Source organism: Dermochelys coriacea, chromosome 1 (assembly GCF_009764565.3).
Source record: "Dermochelys coriacea isolate rDerCor1 chromosome 1, rDerCor1.pri.v4, whole genome shotgun sequence".
Taxonomy (NCBI): Eukaryota; Metazoa; Chordata; order Testudines; family Dermochelyidae; genus Dermochelys; species Dermochelys coriacea.
Genome location: NC_050068.2, coordinates 56,099,768 through 56,124,251, shown reverse-complemented (window position 1 = coordinate 56,124,251; position 24,484 = coordinate 56,099,768). Strand labels below are relative to the sequence as shown.

General features: G+C 40.4%; 1 protein-coding gene and 1 long non-coding RNA gene across 3 annotated transcripts in view; both read left to right on the top strand.

The window, feature by feature from the left end:
* The first annotated feature begins 11,549 nt into the window (after positions 1-11,549).
* The window catches only part of RNASEH2B (ribonuclease H2 subunit B), a 57,868-nt gene continuing 44,933 nt past the window's right edge, over positions 11,550-24,484 (top strand). The window contains exon 1 of one of the 2 annotated variants that reach the window (XM_038401816.2): positions 11,550-11,811. In XM_038401816.2, the coding sequence (XP_038257744.1) occupies positions 11,697-11,811 (115 nt within the window). In that variant the 5' untranslated portion in view covers positions 11,550-11,696. The remainder of the gene's footprint in view (positions 11,812-24,484) is intronic. The other variant, XM_038401806.2, reaches the window with a different exon arrangement.
* Positions 15,580-22,859, top strand: LOC122457936. The gene is made up of 2 exons (XR_006277698.1): positions 15,580-16,723; positions 16,948-22,859. It is a non-coding gene; the product is annotated as an uncharacterized LOC122457936 (long non-coding RNA).

Genomic DNA, 24,484 nt, shown 5'->3' with positions numbered 1-24,484 from the left:
CGGTTTGCTTACCTGCCACATCCGCAGGTGCGGCCGATTGTGGCTCCCAGTGGCCGCAGTTCGCTGCTCCAGGCCAATGGGAGCTGCTGGAAGTGGCGGCCAGTACGTCCCTCGGCCCGCACCACTTCCAGCAGCTCCCATTGGCCTGGAGCAGCAAACCACTGCCACTGGGAGCCGCGATCGACCGCACCTGCGGACACGGCAGGTAAACAAACCAGCCCGGCCCACCAGGGGCTTTCCCTGCACAAGCGGTGGAACAAGTTTGGGAACCACTGGTCTAACCTGATCTTAAAAATTTCCAATGATGGAGATTCCACAACCTCCCTAGGCAATTTATTTCAGTGCTCAACCACCCAGACAGGAAGTTTTTCCCTAATGTCCAACCTAAACCTCCCTTGCTGCAATTTAAGCCCATTGCTTCTTTTCCTATCCTCAGAGGTTAAGAAGAACAATTGTTCTCCCTCCTCCTTGTAACACCCTTTTATGTACTTGAAAACTGTTATCATGTCCCCTCTCAGTCTTCTCTTTTCCAGACTAAACGAACCCAATTTCTTCAATCTTCCCACATAGGTCATGTTTTCTAGACCTTTTATCATTTTTGTTGCTCTTCTCTGGACTTTCTCCAATTTGTTCACAACTTTCCTGAAATGTGGCGTCCAGAACTGGATATAATACTCCAGCTGAGGCTTAATAAGCGCAGAGTAGAGTGGAATAATTACTTCTCATGTCTTGCTTACAACACTCCTGCTAATACATCCCAGAATAGTGTTTGCTTTTTTTTGCAAGAGTGTTACACTGTTGACGCATATTTAGCTTGTGGTCCACTACGACCCCCAGATGCCTTTCCACAGTACTTCTTCCTAGGCAGTCATTTCCCATTTTGTATGTGTGCAACTGATTGTTCTTTCCTAAGTGGAGTACTTTACATTTGTCTTTATTGAATTTCATCTGATTTACTTCAGACCAAAGCTTCCAAAGGTTCACTTCAGAGAAGCACTCAGAAGTTCAGATGCTTATTCAAACTATCAAAACCTCTTAAATCAATATACCTGAGCTGGAAAGAGGCTTTCTTGTGAGATTTCCTTTACTTCCTTATTCCAGTTGAGTTAGAACTACTATGCTATTACAACAGTGGGTCTCAAACAGGGGTACATGTAACCCTAGGGGTACTTAGAGGTCTTCCAGAGGGTATATCAACTCATGTAGATATTTGCCTAGTTTTACAACAGGCTACATAAAAAGCACTAGCGAAGTCAGTACAAACTAAAATTTCATACAGACAATGACTTGTTTATTTTGCGCTATATACTATACACTGAAATGTAAGTATAATATTTATATTTCCAGTTCATTTATTTTATAATTATATGCTAAAATGAGAACATAAGCAATTTTTCAGTAATAGTGTGCTGTGACATTTTTGTATTTTTATGTCTGATTTTGTAAGCAAGTAGTTTTTAAGTGAGATGAAATTTGGGGTATGCAAGACAAATCAGACTCCTGGAAGAGATACAGTAGTCTGGAAATTTTGAGAGCCACTGCATTAGTACATCCTCTCTGAGTATTTGATCACTACAGCTTCTTGTGCCAGCCAGAACCTTAAACTGGAAAGGGGCACAAAAACAGAATGAAAAATTCAATATTTGTTCAAACATTAACTGAACTCAAACTGAAACTTTTATAGAGGTTTAGGTGATAGTTCAAGTTGCTTCTTATTTTATTCAAACTAATTTGTCCCCCTCTAATTTCAAACTCTCTTGATAGAGACAAGGAAGGTAAGCGAACATCATTTCTTGGACCAACTTATGTTGGTGGAAGGTACAAGCCTTCAAACTACACAGAGTTCTTCTTCAGGTCATCTATGTAGTTGAAAAGCTTGTACCTTTCACCAACAAAAGGTGGTCCAAAAAAGATGTTACCTTTCTTACATTGTCTCTGTCATATCCTGGGACTAACACAGGTACAACAACATTGCAAACAAATTCTCTTGATGTCCTTTTGAACTAGTTGTTCTCCAACTTTCTTCTTTTATTAATAGCTGTATCCCTCCCAAAACAATTGAACACTTTTAAATCATATAACCATGCATCTCTGCTGATCTTGTGCATTTAGCCAAAATTAAACACATAATTCTGAGAGAGGCTGAGAAATTACGACTCACCAGTCTGGGTATGTTGAGATGATTTAGAAACAGAATAATAAAAGTGCTGACTTCAACTGGTATGCATCATTTTTTTCCAGCGGCTCCTGTTCAAAAAGGCTTTGATCTGTTCAACAGATTTGTGGTGTATGTAGCAGATTTTGTTCCCACAACCAAATAGAATTTTTTTGGGCATACTTCAAACTCCTATGTTTTTTGAACTACATTGTTCTCAGGTAAAGACAATATTTGATTGTTTCTAATTTATTCACAAAATGTTTTAACATGAACTATATGAGAATTTCTTATATTTCCGTTCAGTGTCTTCTCTGCATTATCAGTGATGAAATTAAAGCAGATCCACTGTTTAAATAAAAATGTCTACTAATTTCTTTTTTTAAAAGTATAGTAATTGCCTACATTTAATGTTTCTAAGTATATTCCCAATATAACAATGCCCAGAATAATCTGTATACCTGTCCTCACCCTACCATTACATTTTCCTGGAAATTGAATACAAATCCTATATAGTTTTAATATATATTTTGCTATAGCATCTGATGGCATTAGAGTCCGAATACTTAACTATTACAGCAAGCACTATTGCACTGCCTCATGCTTACGTTTTTAATCTCTCTTTGATCCAAGGTCATATTCCAAATAAATGAAACATGCCTCGATTTTTTCCATCCAGAAGACAGAGGATAACATGTCTGTTTCAGACTATAGGCATATTACTCTTCAGGCAGTCATTTCTAAAGATATGGAACAAGTACTTTAGTCTTTAAGTTTAATATTACCCTTTCATATTTTAATCAATTTACAGTCTTTCTTTGTAATCAGATTTCTTCCCAAGCCCAGTCCAGGGGATGCTTTATTGCCAAATCTGTGTCTCTGGTATGATTTTCTGGATAAGGGTTATATCAAAGACAACACTTCTTGATCTGTCTAGAGCATCTCACACAGCCCCTTTGTTTAAACAAATATATATATTGTAAATATACCTTAAGAAGGCAACTCTCTAGTTATCTGCATTCAAGGTACAAAGTATTGTTAAAGGTCTTTCAAACAGCAAGGACCCTTTGTCATCTAGAATTCATCTATAGAATGTTCTTGGCTGGAATCTGTTTTTATATATATTCGTAATATAATCTCTTAGCAGCTCTCAATAAATAGTAGGCTAATGTGCATTAGTGAAGACACAAAACTTCATAAGTCAATGTTTAATTCAACTGATCTTTCTGATTTCCAGTCTGATGTAGAAGTAACATTAGAATATAGCTGGTTCCAATACCATTTATAGATTCAATAATACAAATAGGGTGACCAGACAGCAAATGTGAAAAATCAGGACGGGATGGAGGGTAATAGGAGCCTTTTTAAGAAAAAGACCCAAAAATCGGGACAGTCCCTATAAAATTGGGACATCTGGTCACCCTAAATACAAATACCATTCTGAATTAAGAGTTAACATTTGAAAGTCAGTAACTGAAGAAAAGACTTAAATACATAGCATTTAAAAAGGAATACTGATTACTATGGGCCAGATGCTGCCATCCAAGTGGCATTCCAATGGGACTAACTGTGGAATAAGGTGCTACTCAATACAAGTAAAGATAGCAGAATCTGGCTCCTTTGGTTGAAAGAAAATTTAATTTGTAATAAAGATAAAAACATTAGGTTAAAGAGTGGAATGACAGTTTCTTAAAGATGCATGTCAAGGTCACAATGCACTCTGGTTTCTCTGAATGTACCCCATCAGGTTTCAGGCCTCAGGCCTTTGGCTTTCCTGGGATGGAATTCTACAGTTCTCCCCCTCCTAGACCAGGCCATAGGCTAGAGTACCTTGCTGTTGGCTGACTCATAGACTCAGATTTTAAGGTCAAAAGGGACCATAATGATCAGATTCTAGTCTGACCTCCTGCATATTACAAGCCATAGAACCACCCCCTCCCTCCCAGCCACTCCTATAATAGACCCCTAAGCTCTGGCTAAGTTACTGAAGTTGTCAAATCATGGTTTAAAGACTTCAATGACCCATGCTGCAAACAAGATCCACTCCAATTTAGGCTCAGGCTTTATTTTGTACATTTTAAGACAATGGTATTATCACCTGTGAATTACACATACACGCAAAAACAGATAAGGCAAGAAACTTTTCAAATGACTCTTTTCAAATCTCTGTTCTTTCCTGTGTCTTCTTCACCACTTTCCTATTACCAATCACCTATTTTTATCTCCTGTTCTGCAACTTTAGGCAGACTCAGTTTAATCAGTTACCTAATCTCTACACATGTCCGTTCTAAACACCAATTAAAACATTCTTATACGTAAATCCCAATAACTAATGCAAACTAATCCATTTTTGCTTATCCTGCTAAAAACCTACTTTAATCTATTACTTTAATCTAACCTACTTCTGTCATCTATTCTTTGTTGTTAACCCCACTGGCTCCCTCCAGTTGTTCTATCTTATTGGTCTGTGTAGGTTTTAGTTTGTTCGTTTGGGTTTTTTTTTTTTGTTTTTTGGTGGCCTTGGGTATGTGCTTGTTAGCATGTTCAGGGCACAACTGAGGTTAACAATTCCCTCATGACACTTTGTTTAACCCTATTTCCACAGATCAAGATTTTACAATTAACATACATACACACACACACCAGCTTTCATGGTTTACACAACACAACGCTGAAGATGTTTCAGCTAACTTCTGAAATGCTGCATCAGCAGGAACACATACAAAAAGCAAAACATTCTTTATATTTTCCTATAATACTATAATAATATTCATTTCATAGATTCATAGATTCATAGATACTAAAGTCAGAAGGCACCACTCTGATCATCTAGTCCGACCTCCTGCACAGCGCAGGCCACAGAATGTCACCCACCACTCCTATGAAAAACCTCACCCATGTCTGAGCTATTGAAGTCCTCAAATCATGGTTCAAAACTTCAAGGAGCAGAGAAGCCTCCCTCCAGTCAACCATGCCCCATGCTACAGAGGAAGGCGAAAAACCTCCAGGGCCTCTCCAATCTGCCCTGGAGGAAAATTCCTTCCCGACCCCAAATATGGCAATCAGCTAAACCCTGAGCATATGGGCAAGATTCACCAGCCAGATACCCAGGAAAGAATTTTCTATAGTAACTCAGATCCCATCCATCTAATATCCCATCTCAGGGGATTTGGCCTATTTACCCTGAATATTTAAAGATCAGTTACTTACCAAAATCCCATTATCCCATCATACCATCTCCTCCATAAACTTATCGAGTAGAATCTTAAAACCAGATAGATCTTTTGCCCCCACTGCTTCCCTTGGAAGGTTATTCCAAAACTTCACTCCTCTGATGGTTAAAAACCTTCGTCTGATTTCAAGTCTAAACTTCCTGGTGGCCAGTTTATACCCATTTGTTCTTGTGTCCACATTGGTGCTGAGCTTAAATAATTCCTCTCCCTCTCCTATATTTATCCCTCTGATATATTTATAGAGAGCAATCATAAATCATAAATCATAAATCATTTCTCTAACATTATTTAGTATATATTTGACTAACACAATTCATTACCCAGTTTCCCAGCACTGTGCATCAACCGTGTTTATCCAGAAGGTTTGGCACCTCCAGTTCTTCCCTTCAGAAGTCTATGACCAGTGGTGTAGTGATGAGACAGTCCTGTTGAACCAAAGTATTGTTTAACAGTAGGAACAAAGCATCAGAGAAAAAGGATTTTAAAACAAGCAGTCTCCTCTCGTCTATCGTACCGATAGCTTACCATCCCTGATGATAATGTTGGCAAGCCTAGCTTCTTCAGACACTCCAGTGGATGTCTGTATGTAAATCTGGTTTCCCAGAGCAGCTCTCCAACTGCTGCCTCCCTCTCTCTTGAGTCCCATAGTCCTTTTGATCTCATGTTCCCAGGTCTTTTCTAGTCCAGCACTGTTAAGTGTTTACCAAGGTTGGCTTATCGTGAGTCATTGTTTCCCTTCCTATTTATTTTTCCTGACCACACCCCTGTTACTAAACCAACATATTCATATAACCAATAACCTGGTCAACACAGAGTCTTCTGAATTTTTTACAAAGCACCTCCAGTTCCCTCACAGTGCACTGTGAAACTTGTAAACTCAAATTCTGTTTTCAGGCTCACAAAAGTAAGTCAGCTGAGTTATTCTGGATTTATGCCTGTGAAGCCCACATCATCCCCTCTCATAGAAAAACCTGTGGGACTGAGGAATCTCAAAGGGAAGAAATCTCTGCAATGATCCCTTCACAGATAACCCCCTCTGTGGCTCACTGGGCTGGGGTTTGCTCCCTATAGAAAATGCTGCGTCCCCTCTAGCCAAACATAATGGATCCTCAGGGAGCCATGGAAGACCAAGGTCATTTGTGTGGAGAGCCTGTGCTTCTGCACCAACCCTAGCCCCTAGCAACAGCTGCCCCAGTTCTGGCAGCATAAGTCCCATGGAGCAACATTACCATGTCCTCCTCCTGGCTGCAGCTGCCCCGTCTGGGGGTGGGAGGCGCCAATGAAAAGATGATACAAGCCCTATGCTATATTACTATTATTTCTGCAGGACAGGAAGGCGGGTTAATTTACTCTTCTAGGTGGCTCTCTCACTGGCTTGCCGGTCTTTACCACATCCGCCATCACAGGACCACGAATCTGCATGACGATACCTCTATGGGGACAGGAGTGTGGGAGGAATGGTGACAGAGGCATTTAAACCCCACTTCTTGTAAGAAATAAGCCGACGGTCCCTGCCATGCATGGAACTAGGGAGTATGAGCTGTCCCTAGAGCCAAGTTTGGCACAACTGTTTTTAACCTGAAGAGTCCTAATCTAAAGTGGAGTATGTATGCTGACTTCAAAGCCACACAAATTTATTTGAAAAACATATTTGAAAATCACTTGCATGCTGAATTCTGAGATCAGGACTCAGTGTTTTCCCTTTAAGAGCTATAGTGTCACAGTCCACTAAAACTTGAGGGGATTGTACTTTGCCTGTTGTACTTTAGGTGTTTATTGTTGCATCAACTGTTTCATTGGAAACATGGATTCTTGGACTGAGGACAATGTCCCTAATCCTGTTCCACTGAAGTCAGTGTGGATTTTGCCAGTTGGGTCCATAGTAAGTAAGAAGTTTCAGAAGACACTCAATCTTCAGGTAGTCTGTTTTAACTGTATTTATAGTTTTTAATCTAAATATATTCTATTGATGGCCTCAGATCAGCTTTGCATTTAACTTTAAAAAGTGTTCTGATCATCCATGTGCAAAACCTTTGTATCCATTTATAAAACTGAATTGTGCAATATCATAGGCAGTGGGACAAATGCAAGGGTGCTCTTGGGTGATTATTCTGTCTCTTGGTCTGGCAATACAAAGGTTGTCTGTACAATAAATGGGGATGGATATTTCACTCTACGGATGTATCCCACTTTAGGAAAAGAGGAAGGAGGCCCTTTCTAATAGTCACCGAACAGCTTACACATAAGGGCCATTAAGAGGTTATGCTAGCGCAAGTAGCCTTAATGACTCTAGCCAGCTCTCCAGGGGGAGCATGGTAATGAGCCTGAACAGGGTTGGTCAAACTGGGGGAAGCAGATTGAGAGTCCCACAGAGACATGGTTGGGAAGATTGGGACTTGCTAGTAGAATGTAAATTGATTCTGTTCTGTTCCAATAACTTAAGACAAAAGCTGATCTAATTTTGGGTGTAATGATGTGTAAGATTAAGTGAAACTAACTACAAGCATAGGCTGTTTGTTGTTTTAAAATCTTTATTTCTCTAATGCTTTGTTCCACCTCCCTAATAAAAATGCTGTACTTCAAGAAGTCTGTTGGTCGATATCACTGGTCACAGGTTCCTGAAATGCAGGTGCCTGAAACCCAGTCAGACCAACAGGTTGATAAATGGTTAGTATACACGGAGCAGTCAACCCATGTCCCCATTTAAGAGTGGAAGAATCATAAGGCCAGCCACCTGAAGGGTACATTAAAGGAGGGTCAGAGGTGCAGGGGTCAGGGGTGCAGCTAGCCCTGGAACTATGACAGGCAGTCTGACTTGATGTGCATTACTCCGGGGCAGAGCCAAGGTTGTGATTGGTTTCAGAGTAGCAGCCTTGTTAGTCTGTATTCGCAAAAAGAAAAGGAGTACTTGTGGCACCTTAGAGACTAACAAATTTATTAGAGCATAAGCTTTCGTGAGCTACAGCTCACTTCATGAAATTGATCCTGGTATACAACACTCAAAGATGTTGGAGTATCATTGGGGAAAGACTAAGAGAAGAGTTTTGAAGGAAAGTAATTTAAATAATTCTATTTAGGTGTTTTAAACTGTTTCATTTATATCTCATCTGTATCACAATTCACTCATTTTTGGACATAACTGGAGGAGGAGGAATTTGGTTTGGGGCAGAGCACTAGCATTGTGGCTGGGACTTGCCTACCAGTAGCTCTTTGCACTATGACAGCATGAATGGGGAGAAATTTCAGTGATAAGAATGTAATGAAGATTAACTTTCCTTTAGCTCCTTCTGGCAGGTTGGGGTGATCAGGTGGGCCTTTTATATACAGTCTCTGTTATCTGCTCTCACGTGACACAATTCTTACTGTAGAGAAAAAATGCCTGAGAAGAGTAATTTGAGACATGCCAACATCCTCCCACTCAAAATGGACAGGAGAAAGCTTGGAAGAAAAGTGAAGAATGACCACAGGAATGTTAGGAATCAGGGAGAGTTTTTATTAAAGTGCCTGGCCCTCAAGAGCTGCTACTTAGTGTCCACCACCAATAAACTTGTGGATGGAACTTCGGACAACACCCGCAGTGAGCAGCATTCTATGATGTGGAAGAAAATGCATCCCAGCTCATATTTCTTTGGAGGATATTTCTTTAAAATTAATAGAATTATTTATTTGAATTTGTAATCTGCTTTAACAATATATATTCACCAGGAGTTACAAGATGACTTTTAATTCCCTCTTTATTGGCCTGAGTTTCTCTGTCGTATGGGTGGAAAATACCTTAAAACTGTATTTTTTTTCTAAATTTGAAATATAATTATAATACAGACTTTTGTAATGGGATTACTGACTGGCACTATTATAGATCCCTCATTACAGAAGAGCAGCAAATTTGATACTTCTATCATAGCTTATCTGTCCAACAATTTGCAGGATATAAGTTTATTGTGTGTGTGTGTGTGTGCTAGCCATATGGGGTATGAGGCCTTCAGTTTGTAGAAATTAAGGTCATTGATTCTATTTACCAGATTTCTAGGCAAAAAAATTGTTGAAGGCAAGAGAGCATTCTGTAGGTGACTACATTGATAGCCAAATCTGTCCAAGAAGCTGTTGTCTTCTAATAATAATAACTAATAATAATGCAATAATAAAGATAACAATTAAACTCAAGAATTGTCCATATCTGTTCTATTCAGTGTAATTTTTTGGCTGCTGCATCTGCGGGGTCTGGGCCACCAAAAGGCATTGCATTTTTAAAGCACTCCTCAGGATGGAAGGGGTTTGAGAAATCCCCTGAAATCCTGAAGATAAGGCTAAGGTAACCGTATTTGCAGAATAAAACCAGACACTTTTGTGGCTATGTCTTTTAGGTTGATGAAACACTCGTGCAAAAGGCAAAAGTACATTCTTAACAATGTGTGCTGGTGCCCCCTACAGCCAGCTTCTGACTCAAGTTGCTCGTATTTCTTGGAGCAGAGGAGTTCTTGCAGTAATTTAGTGTTGAGAATAAATTTATCATGAAATATTGAACAGTGTTAACATTCACTTTGAGCGAAATAACAGCCTTGACAGAGTTTACACTCATTCAACTTTTCTCTCCAAACACTATGCATCTCACAGAACACTTTCCATTAGACTGTTGCCGGTAAACAGAACAAATTCTACCTTTGATACAAACACATTTTTAAAAATGAGAATGTTCATTGATGAAATGAAAAACCAGGACGTTTCCAGTGCCCCAAAAGAAAGTCCTGGGACCCTAGGACATCATACAAAAAATCAGGACTGCTTTGGTAAAACTGGATATATGGTTTCTTTAGATATAGAGTCATAGAATCATAGACAGGTTTCAGAGTAGCAGCCGTGTTAGTCTGTATTCGCAAAAAGAAAAGGAGTACTTGTGGCACCTTAGAGACTAACAAATTTATTAGAGCATAAGCTTTCGTGAGCTGTAGCTGTAGCTCACGAAAGCTTATGCTCTAATAAATTTGTTAGTCTCTAAGGTGCCACAAGTACTCCTTTTCTTTTTATAGAATCATAGAGTATCAGGGTTGGAAGGGACCTCAGGAGGTCATCTAGTCCAACAGCTTAAATCTTTCCGGGATGAAGGCCCAAATTATTATTGTTGCCAATATTTACAGAGAATATTTTCCAAATGAAACAGGTTTCAACACAGTGACCAATTCTGTTTGAGATATAGATGTTCTGGCAGAGATTACAAACACAGCCAGCTCCAGTGGGTTTTATAATCACGGCAAACACAAACAGCAGGATTTATAAACTTTTGCAAATTTTGCAAATCCGGTCGCGCGGGCAATTTGTAAGGTCCTAAAGAGAATAACTGTGGAACCGTATCAGGCCATCACTTTATAAGCAGAACTTTCCAGTGATTTCTGCTTTGCAGCAGATGCCATAACACCGCCCTTGGCTTTCCCTGTGCCCCATCCCTCCTTAGGTTAAAAAAAAAGTCAAGGAAAATTAAAATGAACGTAGGTTAAGATAATTTTAAGGGTATAAATGTATATAGCCAAACATCAGGGAGTTGTTTTCTGTAACATGAACGTAGCCACTTGGCATGCCCTGGCCTTGTCTTAGCCTGCTGCTGTTTGGTTGTTTGGGGTTGTTGTTTTTTTTAATAACGCCGTATGATGGCAAACAACGCGCGCTGCGCTGCTATTTAATGCCCGCCTTGACAGAGGCTAGTAACCGTGCTGCGGATCGGCTCTTTGGGGGCGGGAATGGGCTTCGCGTTGCGTGGGGGCAGCACGGTGCGGCCCCGCTCCAGGGCGGGCGCCTCGGCAATAGCGGGCACGGCCGCACGCGGGACCAATTGAACGCCACAGGCGCCGGGGCCGGCGGGGAGGAGGGGAAGGTCGGGTGTGCGGTGAGCGGAGCGGGGGGAGGGGTCAGGGGACGTCAGGCCGTCCCTCAGCGCAAGGCGGAGCACGGCAGCGCCTCACAGCGAGCGGCGGGCTCAGGGGAGGGGGCGCGGCCTGGCCGCGCCAAGCTCGGGCCGAGCGGAGGTGAGCCCGCGCGAGGCGCCGCAGGGTGTCAGGCCCCGCCTCCTCCGGGCGCGTACCATTTGGGGGAGGGGGGGTGCACGGCAAACCCCAGCCAGGGGTTCCCTGCCTGCCTGCCGGCCGCGCGAGCGGCTGGACTCCCCTGTGATCCCCGCGCGCCCACCCCGCGGCTCCCGCCTTCCCCCGGGCTCTCGGGGCCCCCCGCCGGGCCTGGGGCAGCCCTGGCGGGAGGGCGCGGCGCGCGCGGCTCCCCCGCCCCGCGCGCCCGCCCGCCCGGGTCCCGCCGTTATTGGGATGCGGAGGCCGAGGCTGGCAGCGCCAAGAGCGCGGGAGACCCGGACCATGCTGGGTAGCGGGCGGCGGCGCCCGGCGGACTCGCACCCCGACCAGTGGGTGCTGGTTGCACCAGGTAACCCCCCTCCCGGGCCCCGCGGAGCAGCTGGAGCCCCGGCGCCCCGTCTCCCCTCCCTCAGCGCCCCAGGTCCCATCCCCCCCCCACTAGGGCCCCTGGGGAGACTTGAGCCCCCTGCTGCCCCCGTGGAGCCCCGTGCCCCATCTCGGCGAGGAGGGGCGCGATCTCAGTGCCGTGAGATTTGATCCCCCTGGTCCACCCCAGCTTCCCTTGTTGTGCCCCATCGAGTCTCAGGGAGCAGGACCCAGCGGGGTTGAGGGGCTGCTCGTTGTAGAAGGTTAAATTCTTTGCAGCTGTATTACAGTCAAGGCCGGGGGCAGCTGCAGGAGGTGTATTTAAGGCAGGATTTGATGGTCTATATCTGCTGCCCCTTCCCTCTCACGGGTGAGCTAGATGCATCTCAAAGGCAACTGATGTTGCAGAAAGAGAGAGATCTTCCCTTATCAAATACTTTACATTTCCTTGGCTGATTTGCACCCTAGTCAAGACCTCTCTGTATATCCAGCCAACCACGATTGTGCTAAGAAGCAGGATCATCTTTTTGGACCTTCCTGTGCGTAACGTTAAGCAAAGTCTTACGGAGTTCACCATCCTGCTTCTCAGTCCAGACTCAATATTTTTCTACATCACTGAGATGTCATAAGGCTTAACTCATTAGAATTAGTAAATTGCTGTGAGATCCTTGGAGAGAAGGTGCTGTGCAAGTGCAAAATATCATTTCTAGAGTACTCCGACAGGTGCTTGATCTCACCTGTTTTTGGTGATCTCTAGTGAAGGAGCCTTACCTACTTCACAGTTTATTCTGTTTTCTAAAGAGAATGGCGTAGAGACATGAACATCAGGTTCAAAACACTTAGACCCCTCTGAAACACAAAGTTCTAAACCTGATGGGGTCTACTCAACCTTCATCCTTATAGGATAAAACAGAATTCCCTGTATCTGATGGAAGAATGTTTCAGATGAGGGCCTTAAAAACTGAAATCCTCTCTGGCCTGTATTTCCCTCCACTCCACAACTGTCATTCAGTGTGTTTTTGTAAATGTAAAATTGCATTACTGCTAATTTTTTGCAGTGTCTGGATTTAAAATGTCATCTGATTCTTAGGTTTCAGAGTAGCAGCCGTGTTAGTTTGTATCCATAAAAAGAAAAGAAATACTTGTGGCACCTTAGAGACTAACAAATTTATTAGAGCATAAGCTTTTGTGAGCTACCATATGGTAACACCCATTGTTTCACGTTCTCTGTGTATATAAAATCTCCCCACTATATTTTCCACTGTATGCATCCGATGAAGTGAGCTGTAGCTCACAAAAGCTTATGCTCTAATAAATTCGTTAGTCTCTAAGGTGCCACAAGTACATCTGATTCTTACCTTCCGTTATCTCCAAACAAAAGATGGGTTAATTTTTAAATGAAGGTGGCTGAGTGAGAGAGAATGTGCACAAACTGTAGGAAACTGAGAAAAGATGCATTTCTCAACCCTATTTTCTTGTGGATTTGCTGATTCCTCCCTGTCTGTTCCACACTTGGATCTGAGATGCAAAGTGTACAAGATGCTGCTGCTGATAGTAATAACAACTAGGGCTATCAGTTAATCACAGTTAACTCAAGCGATTAACTCAAAAAAATTAATCACGGTTCAAAAAATGAATTGCGATTAATCACACTAATAACAATAAGAAAAGGAGTACCGGTGGCACCTTAGAGACTAACAAATTTATTAGAGCATAAGCTTTTGTGAGCTACAGCTCACTTCATCGGATGCATTACGAAAGCTTATGCTCTAATAAATTTGTTAGTCTCTAAGGTGCCACCGGTACTCCTTTTCTTTTTGCGAATACAGACTAACACGGCTGCTACTCTGAAACTAATAACAATAGAATACCAGTTGAAATTTACTAAATATTTTTGCATGTTTTTCTACATTTTCAGTATTGACTTCAGTTACAACACAGAATACAAAGTGCACAGTGCTCACTTTATATTATTATTTTTGATTACATATATATGTGCTGTAAAAATGATAAACGGAAGAAATAGTATATTTCAATTCACATCATACAAGTACTGAAGTGCAATGTCTTTATCCTGAAAGTGTAATTTACAAATGCAGATTTTTTTTTTTTTTGGTTACATAACTGCTCTCAAAAACAGAAGTGTAAAACTTCAGAGCCAAGTCGGTCCTACTTCTTATTCTGCCAATAGCTAAGACAAACAAGTTTGTTTATATTGATGGGACATACTGCTGCCTGCTTCTTATTTACAATGTCACCTGAAAGTGAGAACAGGCATTCACCTGGCACTTTTGTAGCTGGTGTTGCAAGGTATTTACATGACAATATGCTAAACATTCGTATACCCCTTCCATGCTTCGGCCACCATTCTAGAGGTCATGCTGATGATGCTCATTAAAAAAATAATGGATCAATTAAATTTGTGACTGTACTCCTTGCGGGGAGAATTGTATGTCTCCTACTCTGTTTTATCTGCATTCTGCATATGTTTGATATAGCAATCTTGGATGACAACCCAGCACATGTTTGTTTTAAGAACACTTTCACAGCAGATTTGACAAAACATAAAGAAGGTACCGATGTGAGATTTCTAAAACTAGCTACAGCACTCAACCCAAGGTTTAAGAATCTGAAGTGCTGTCTAAATTCTGAGAGGGATGAGGTGTGGAGCATGCTTTTAGAAGTCTTAAAAGTGCAACACTCTGATGCAGAAACTACAGAACACAAACCACCAAAAAGAAAATCAACCTTCTGCTGGTGGCATCTGACATGGATGATGAAAATGAACATGTGTTGGTCCATACTGCTTTGGATCGTTATCAAGCAGAACCCATCATCAGCATGGACGCATGTCCTCTGGAATGGTAGTTGAAGCATGAAGGGACATATGAACTTTTAGCGCATCTTATACGTAAATATCTTGCAATGCCAGCTACAACAGTGTCATGCAAATACCTGTTCTCACTTTCAGGTGACATTGTAAATAAGACGCAGGCAGCATTATCTCCTGCAAATTGTAACCAACTTTGTTTGTCTGCGTGATTGGCTGACCAAGAAGTAGGACTGAGTGGACTTGTTGGCTCTAAAGTTTATATTGTTTTGTTTTTGAATGTAGTTGGATTTTTTTTTCCTACATAATTCTACATTTGTAAGTTCAACTTTCATGGTAAAGAGATTGCACCACGGTACTTGTATGAGGTGAATTGAAAAATACAGTTTTTTACAGTGCAAATATTTGTAATAAAAAATAAAGTGAGCACTGTATGCTTTGTATTGTTGTAATTGAAATTAATATATTTGAAAATGTAGTAAACATCCAAAAATATTTTAAATAAATGATATTCTGTTGTTGTTTAACAGCACAATGAATCACGATTAATTTTTTTAAATCGCTTGACAGCCCTAATAATAACTGCTAGTTCTTGTATCATGCATTTCATCTGCAGATCTCAAAGCAGTTTACAAGGGAGGTCAGTATCATTCTCATTTTACAGATGGGAAAACTGAGGTACCAGGCGAGGTGAAGTGAGGTCACCTACCAGCCTGGTGACAAAACCAGGAATAGAACCCAGATTTCCTGAATTCCAGTATAGGATGAGGATTCACTTCTCTCATGCATCTGACGAAGTGGGTATTCACCCACAAAAGCTTATGCTCCAATACGTCTGTTAGTCTATAAGGTGCTACAGTACTCTTTGCCACTTCTTACTTTGACATCTATGCAAACTTCAGTTTAGAATTAAGTACTGTATTCAAACAGCTGGCTTTGCCAATAAATGCCTCTTTCCTATTAATTTTAACACACTTAACTTTATGCATGTGAGCAGTCAGTTCTGTGCAAAATGTTAATCTCTCACATCAGCATTTTCAGAATTGAAGCCAGAGCTTGTTATTTCCGGGAACTCAAACAGGTTTCCTTACAGGGGCTATGTGTACACTAGGGGGGCTTTACTGGTATAGTATAGGTATAATATACCAGCAGAGTGCTCCTGGTCTGGGAACAACTGCACTGGCAAAGCTGCCAACTTTGCCAGCAAAGTTTATAAAGTTCATCAAATGTATAGGAAAGTTTATTAAATTCAGTAGAACCTGAAAGCACATATGGAGTTTCAAAAGTCCACAGCAAACAGCTCCAAGGTTTTGCTGCTGACATAATCAGAAATAGTCCTATGGTTGAGGTCTAATTGAAGACCATTGAATATAATAAATGTAATGTTTTTTGAGTAAGTGTTTTTGAGAAATTACAGGAAGTTGAACACTTTTTGAAGTCCTGTATTTCAGAAGTGTTTTGTCATAATTTCTGTAAATTCTCTTGTGGCTATACTTGCAAAACTTGACTTTGCTTTCCAAATTTCCAATAGAATAGTCTGTTTTTTGAGGAAGTTAAGTGGGCAAAATGGGGCTTATAACAAAAGCTCATTACAGTTTTAGGGCCTGATCATGATAACTCTTACTTATACGAGTAGTCCTTACTCATGATAATAGTTCCATGGTCTTCAGTGGGACTACTTATGTGGGTAAGGGGGTTACTCAGATGAATAATTATTTACATGATCTGGTCCTTAATTGTGGAGTCTCTATCTTGTCTCTCTAGTTTTTGCAACTCCTTTGTGGGGTAGGTTAGTAACAAGTTTCTGATCTTATGCAGGGAAACTTATTGAATTATGGAGAGAAAAGATTTGTTTTAATGTTACAACAATAAGCACAAAAGAGCTAATTGTTACTTTTTCTTCTTGGAAAGTAGGTACATCCAAAGGGTCCAATCCTAGAAACACTAAGGCACTCCTGTAGCTGCTCATATGAGTAATCTTAGCATTAGAATATCTCACATGGGTGTTGATGTCATGTATCACCCTATATATTCAGTAGCATTATTTTCACCTGGACATGAATAGGTTTCAGAGTAGCAGCCATGTTAGTCTGTATTCGCAAAAAGAAAAGGAGTACTTGTGGCACCTTAGAGACTAACAAATTTATTTGAGCATAAGCTTTCGTGAGCTACAGCTCACTTCATCAGATGCATACAGCTGTAGCTGTAGCTCACAAAAGCTTATGCTCAAATAAATTTGTTAGTCTCTAAGGTTCCACAAGTACTCCTTTTCTTTTTGGACATGAATAGTTCATCTTGCTTTGATTGTGCCTTATTTTAACATTAATGGAGAGGATGGGCTAATTCTGCAAAGAAGCAGATGTCTTGAAATCAATCCAGACAGAGAAGGGAAATTGAAATTAGGGGACTGTCAGCAAGTATTCAGAAGTGAAACTGAAACTCTACCTAAATCATGTGTAGCTTGATATCCGTCAAGCCCCAAGCAGCATGACAGCAGCTTGCTATATTGAAAACGGTGTGAAATAGAGTGCTACAAAGCTAGGGCCTGACCCTGAAAACCCTTAACCACATGCACAACTTTTCTCATGTGACTAGCCCCATTGTACTGAGAATTATTATTGTATTAATGTCAGAGACCATTGAACAGCCCTTGCATGATTTTTAGTTGCTAATGGGAGATTGGTTTGAAAACAGTTAGCTAGAAATAAAAAGCTCTGTTATTCCATTATCCATCTCCTGAGTCACCATTCAGACTAATAGTAAATGATAATATGAAACTTTTGCACTTCAGTGAATGGTGACATGCTTTCCCCTTGGCTGATCACTGTGATGCAGCATTGAAAATGGCAAGATATTGTCAGTACTTGCAACAGAAATCAGTGGAATGCCAAATAGTTAAATTAGAAGGCTGAGTGGTGCAACTTCTGAGTCTTCAGTTGAACTAATCACATGAGCAAAGAAAAAGTCTGTTTTTATCATTTAATAACGAAAGGAACAGTTATTTTGTGGCTTTACTTTTTCATCTGCAGGATACTTGGCATGTTTCCTGAGCAAATGTTGTTTACCGAATTATCAGATTGAGACTGTGCCATCAACCCATAGGGCATCAACAAGCATAACTGAATATCTGGGGCTTTCATATTAGCCTAAGGAATAAGAGAGGGAGAGTGACCAACCTGAAAACTCTGGATCATATTGGAAAAGTAGTCATATTAAAATAAACTCTAGGACACATAGTATGCAAAATATAATTTATTATTAACTTACACAGACAAATTATATTTATTTTTTTACATGTCATTGCTCCTGGGGGCATTCTGTGCCAAAAATTTAAAAATTCTGTGCACAATATTTTAAAATTCTGCACAATTCTGCAAATTTTATTTGTCAAAATAACACTCCAAGTTAATAACGCCAATACCAATTATTTTGGTAATTTATTTCAAAATACCTGTCAGCAAATATATCTGTAACATGCACAAAAATTCCCCCAGGAGTAGAGAGTTAAAGAAACCCAGTTCCTGTTTCTCTGTCCCCTTTGGCCTCCCCCTCCAGATCCTAGCCGGGGGGCCAGACACCCACAACCCCTCGCCCCCAAGCCTACCTATGGGGGCCCCCCCACAGCCAATACATCCAAACCCCTTCCTCCCCAGAGTCCAGCAGCAAGGCCCCCTCAGCCCAGATAGCCCGGTCCCCTCCCAGAGCCCAGCTGTGGGGACCCCCCGTCTCCAAACACACTTCCTCTCTCAGAGCCCAGGGGTCCAGAGGGAGAAACAGCCTGATGCTTGGTCCCAGGCTTGCACAGAGTTTCCTGCATGTTGCCCTCTCTTTCCCTCAGGGAATGCTGGGAACTGCAGCTTCCAGGAACCCTCTAGCTCCCTCTCCCTGCCCCCAAGCAGTGTCTTCTATGTGCAAGCTGGTCTCTGCTGAGTCCAGTGGTTCCTAGTGGCAGCTAGCAGCACTAGAGTCCATTTTTGTGGGGGAAAGGAAATTCTGTGTGCAAAACATTAATTTCTGCAAAATTCTGCATTGCGCAGAATTCCCCTAGGAGCAGCATGTTAAGATCCTGCCTTTTAAAACATTTGTTTTTGTTCATTTCTGTTTAACCTAAAATAAAAGATGTTTAGCCCAATTTGTTCTTCTGCCAAAGAGCAAAACACAGTAGTAGAGTTATAAAACAGGATCTAGGAATTGTTTAGAATTTGAAATTCAGAGAGACATTTGGACTTTTATATTTATCTGTCTCTTCAACAACATTCCCTGAACAAGTAGATTTAAAAAAATTCAAATAGAACTTTGTACATATTACATAAAAACACTGCAGAATATATATTAATATTAAAGTCATCTTTAAAAGTTAGTGGATTGAGTGTCCAGGCCAATTCAGTGGTGAGTTTAGAGAGTGGCTTTGTTGGCATAATTTACCTGGGCTTCCCCCAACGTGTACATTACATCCGCTTAGATTCCCTTACCACTTAAGACCTTTTACCAACAGGTAATTTGCACCCATTCTAATATGTCATCTCTGAATATGGTCCACTATGTATAAGGAAGACTACTTTGATGTAACTCATAAGCTGAGGGGCCAGAAGAGAGGAGTATAGCAAGTAAAGTAATCGTAAAGAGATGTGAGACCCTCCCCTCTTTCTGTTCCTATCTTCTGGCTCCTGAGTGAGCAAGTTGCATCAATTTAGGTATTGTCTACACTCAGGAATAATGCTTATTCAGCAGTTGGTGTACCTGCACCAATGTTGACCCTTAAGTGTAGACAAGAGGAAGCTGGGGTTTGCATTAGTTAAGCTAGTCAGGATTTAACCTTGCTTGAGCTAATCAGAGTTTACCCATACTTCAGTGGGTGCAAACTTTGGCATGCCCTTATCTACACCTAGGGTTCAGCTTGGTTACAGCTACACCAATTGCTGAATTAGTGCTATTTCTCTGTAGGCAAGTCTTAGACTAGCTCCTTGTTAGTTGCTTTAAAAAAGGTGAATTATGCCTGAACAGGGTGAAGCCAGAGGAGGATTATAGTGGTCCTCATAGGCAAAATCAGTCATTCCATTTGGGAATAGGGGCAAAAGACTAACCAAACCATCTGGTAGTTTTCTCTCTGAAGTTTCACTCAAGATTACTCATGTTTGTCCGTGACTGCACCTTACAATTCATAGGTGATGCATAAGGTGGTATAAGTTTGAGGAGTGCGATTTGTACCACCTTAAACATCATTTCTGAATTTAGTCCTTTGCTGAAGAGTACTAATCAATGTTTCAGTGATTGCCAGACTGATAACCATTAGCGCATTGACAGTAAGCATTGGAGAAGTCCTCGCTCAATTTTTGAAGATAGTATTACAGATGTGTTATGAAGAAAGCCAGAAATGTAAGCTCTCCAGCACTTTCTGATGTTTGAACATAGTTGAGAAATCGAATGCAAAAGCAGAATTTTCAAAGAAGATGCAATGGATGCTCCTACAGAATGTGTCTGTGCAAAAGTGCCTGTTTGCTAAAGTAGTTGAGGGTTTTTGTGAAGATGAAGTATCGGACTGGGAGTCAAGAAATCAAGTTTATAGTCCTGTCTCTGATACTTGACTGACTTTCTGACCTCTACCAAGTCACTTATCCTCTGTATAACTGAGTTTATTCCTCTGTTGATTGGAACTAAATGTATACCTCATATGGATTATTAATTAAACTTTGTAAAGCTCTTGGATGATGTAAAGTGTCATAAATCCTATGTAATCTTATTCAGCCCTTCTAAAAGGTCTGTATTACTTATAAACCCGGGTTGCAGAGTCGTAGGGCATCACACTTGTGTACCATAGAGTTGCTGGTACTGAACTAAAGCCATGTACTTCAGAGTTCCTTGACTCCACGAGGTACACAAATGAAGTGAGATTGTTAGATCTAAAATATCTGCAGTATTAGTATCTCTGTCACTCTATCTTTATTTAAAGCTTTTATTTAAATATCTATCAAAAGGACTTCATCAAAATGTTCCCATGTTATAAACAATGTACAAAGGCTGCATGGGCTGGCAGAACTGTATTTTCTTCCATTCCCTGCAGTAATGTATATGACTTTAAATTAGATAAATCCGTATGTTTTAATATCTGTTTTTAAATGGAAACTTAGCTTTGTATTTCCAGACTTTTTAATGAGCCTTTCCTTTTGAAAAATGTTAATGTTCTTTTACGGCTAACCTTAATTGCATCTTTTTGCCTGAGAATTCAATATCCTTTGATACCAGTCTGTTAACCAGAGTATTCATTTCTAAAATTCGCCTATAAAAATAGATTTTGGGTCATCCATAATTGCTTCATGTAGCTTGGTGGGGTTTTATGCTCCTTTATGTAGTAGAAGTATAATGCAGGACTGCAGCAAGCCCGGTGTTGGCACAGAGAGAAACTGGCCTGCAGGGGAATTCAAGGGATGTGATGAAATGAAAGGTGGAGCTAGCGATTAGCAGCTGTCAGAACATCAAGGGTCAATTTCACCAGCCTGGATTAAAAATAAAATAAAATAAAATGCACTTCCAATTTAGTCTTGTAACAATAACCATTATGTAATATGGAATTTGGTTGTATGTGTGACCTCCAGGAAATGTGATAAGGTTTCCCCCAAGATTTTAGGAATGAATCGGGCAAGTGAAAGTCATCAGATGACCTGAGTGTTTTCATTAAATGTGAAAGAAGTCTGGACACTTTTAAAAAGCTTTAATTGTTTGTGCTGGTATTATTTTAGACTTGGCCTGTGTTAAACTGGGAGAGGCTTTCATGTGAGGGAATGCACGACGATAGAAAGTAAGGCTGCTGGGATTACCGTTTAGTGTACCTGCTGTGCTGCCCATTTTCAAAGCTTTTATAGCCTCTCTTAAATCAGGTTCAGGATAGAGTAAGTTGTGAAATTCACTTTGTAGACTTCAGTGAAAATGACATGTCCGTCTCAGAGCATTTTTTTAAACTGTTTAGTGTTACTTGATGAATACTGCAAAGATTACTGTAGAATATATCTTAAATGATATATACCAAAACCAATTTTAGAGAGACACAAGGTGGATGAGGTAATATAAAAAAGGTAATAAAGAAAGCCCAAAAGCTTGTCTCTCTCACCAGTAGAAGTTGGTCCAATAAGACAGTGGTTCTCAACCGAGGGTACGTGAATCCCTTGGGGCACACAGAGGTAGGTCTTCCAGGGGGTACATCAACTTATCTAGATAGTTGCCTAGTTTTATAACAGGCTACATAAAAAGCACTAGCAAAGTCAGTACCAACTAAAATTTCATACAGACAATGACTTGTTTATACTGCTCTATATACTATACACTGAAATGTAAGTACAATATTTATATTCCAGTTGATTTATAATTAGATGGTAAAAATGAAAAAGTAAGTAATTTTTCAGTAACAGTGTGCTGTGACACTTTTGTATTTATGTCTGATTTTGTAAGCAAGTAGTTTTTAAGAGAGGTGAAACTTTGGGGTATGTAAAACAAATCAGACTCTTGAAAGGGGTACAGTAGTCTGGAAAGGTTGAGAGCCACTGCAATAAGTGGTATGACCTCACCCACCTTGTCTCTCTAATATCCTGGGACTAACACAGCTATAATAATACTGCATAAAATCAGTTTTGACATTTATTTAAACAGCCCTGTAAACACATTATGCTTACCTCTTAATTACCTCGTTTGTTAGGGTTATAAAGGCACTATATATTTGTGTGAATCTGTAATGTAGTCATATTCTTAAATGCTGTGCTGGATGAACAGTTGTCTAGTTTATCTATTGCTAATACACCCACCTTTACTGGGTGAGCAGTTTTGTCTACCTGCCTCCATCTTGGTACAGTGTCTAGGTGCAGTATAATTAATTGAAAGGCATAATTTCTAATCAAAAGACCTTGCACACTCTCACTAACTTGTTTTTTGCTCATATAAAAGAAACTCCTTGGGGCAGAGATTATAAAAACTATACTTGTATATTGTGGCAAATAATCCATCTTCCTTTAGGATTTAAGAAGAGACCTCTTACATCTTTGGTTTGGTTTTTACTTATATTCTCCATTTTTTTTTAACCAACTATGGGTCTTAGATCTTAAGAGAAAAGACACATTTTAATTCTTAGTTTTCCTGGAAACAACAAAGCTGCTTTGATATTTCTCTTTAAGAAAGCCCATTAACTTAGCAACAACATTATCTTTTTCACTGAATATGGGGCTGAAAACCTCCAAAAAAAACAAAAAACAAAAAGGCAATCCAGTTACCTTTGTAAGTAAAGATCTCTATGCCTTTCACAAGGCTTGCAAACTGTGGTCTTTTTCTCTTGTATCTGATGCCCTTTCCACAAAAGTAATGCTTTCTTACCCTGACTTCTTATTCTTGAGTATTCTCTCCTGTATGTGTTCCACTTAAATAGGGGTTTCTTAATATTTCAAGGCCAAGTTGGTTTGGTATCCATTTCTGCAAGACAGCACCATTGCAAAGTTCTCCCCGGCTGCATGCCAATCTGATTTTCAAGCATAACTGATTTCTAATGAAAATTACTTCTAGCTAATGGAAGAAATGACAGAGTAGGTCTGGTGGAGACATGGCATTGTATGTGAAAGAAAGCCTAGAGTCACATAAAGTAAACATCTTAAATGAATCAAACTGTACCACAGAATCACTATGGATAGAAATTCAGTGCTTGAACAATCTAAGTATAGTAGTAGGAATTTACTACTGGCTCCCTGACCAGGATGGTGATAATGATTGTGAAATCCTCAGGGAGATTAGACAGGCTACAAAGACAGAAAACAAATTAATGATTGGGGGCTTTCAACTATCCTCATACTGACTGGGTATATGTCACCTCAGGAAGAGAGACAGATAAAATTTCTAGACATCATAAATAACTGCTTGTTGGAACAGCTTGTCCTGGAATCCACAAAGGGAGAGCCAATTCTTGTTTTAATCCTAAGTGATACAAAGGATCTGGTCCAACAGGTGGAAATTGGGTCCTAGTGAGGAAAATAGAAAGGAGCATAAACTCTGGCAAGTCCAGCGTAAACTAGGGCAGGCCAAGAAAAAATTTGAAGAACAACTAGAAAAAGACACAAAAACCAACAGCAATTTTTTTTTTAAGTACATCAGAAGCACGAAGCCTACCAAATAGACAGTGGGGCCACTGGACAATCAAGGTGCTAAAGGAGCACTGTAGGAAGACAAATCCGTTACAGAGATGCTAAATGAATTCTTTGTATTGGTCTTCACTGTATTGGATGTGAGTGACATCCATGAATCTGAGCCATTTTTTTAGGTGACAAATCTGAGGAACTTTCACAGCTTGAGAAGTCAGTAGTCCCAAGAAAGGGGAAAAAATTCATAGGAAGGAGTTGTAGACCAAGTTGGATGAGCAAGTATCTTAGAGAGGTGATTAAGAAGAAGCAGAAAGCATATAGGGAGTGGAAGATGGGAGGGATCAGCAAGAAAAGCTACCTAATTGAGGTCAGAACATGTAGGGATAAAGTGAGACAGGCTAAAAGTCGAGTAGAGTTGGACCTTGCAAAGGGAATTAAAACCAATAGTAAAAGGTTCTATAGCCATATAAATAAGCAGAAAACTAAGAAAGAAGAAGTGGGGCCGCTTAACACTGAGGATGGAGTGGAGGTTAAAAATAATCTAGGCATGGCCCAATATCTAAACAAATACTTTGCCTCAGCCTTTAATAAGGCTAAAGAGGATCTTAGGGATAATGGTAGCATAACAAATGGGAATGAGGATATGGAGGTAGATATTACCATATCTGAGGTAGAAGCGAAACTCAAACAACTTAATGGGACTAAATCGGGGAGCC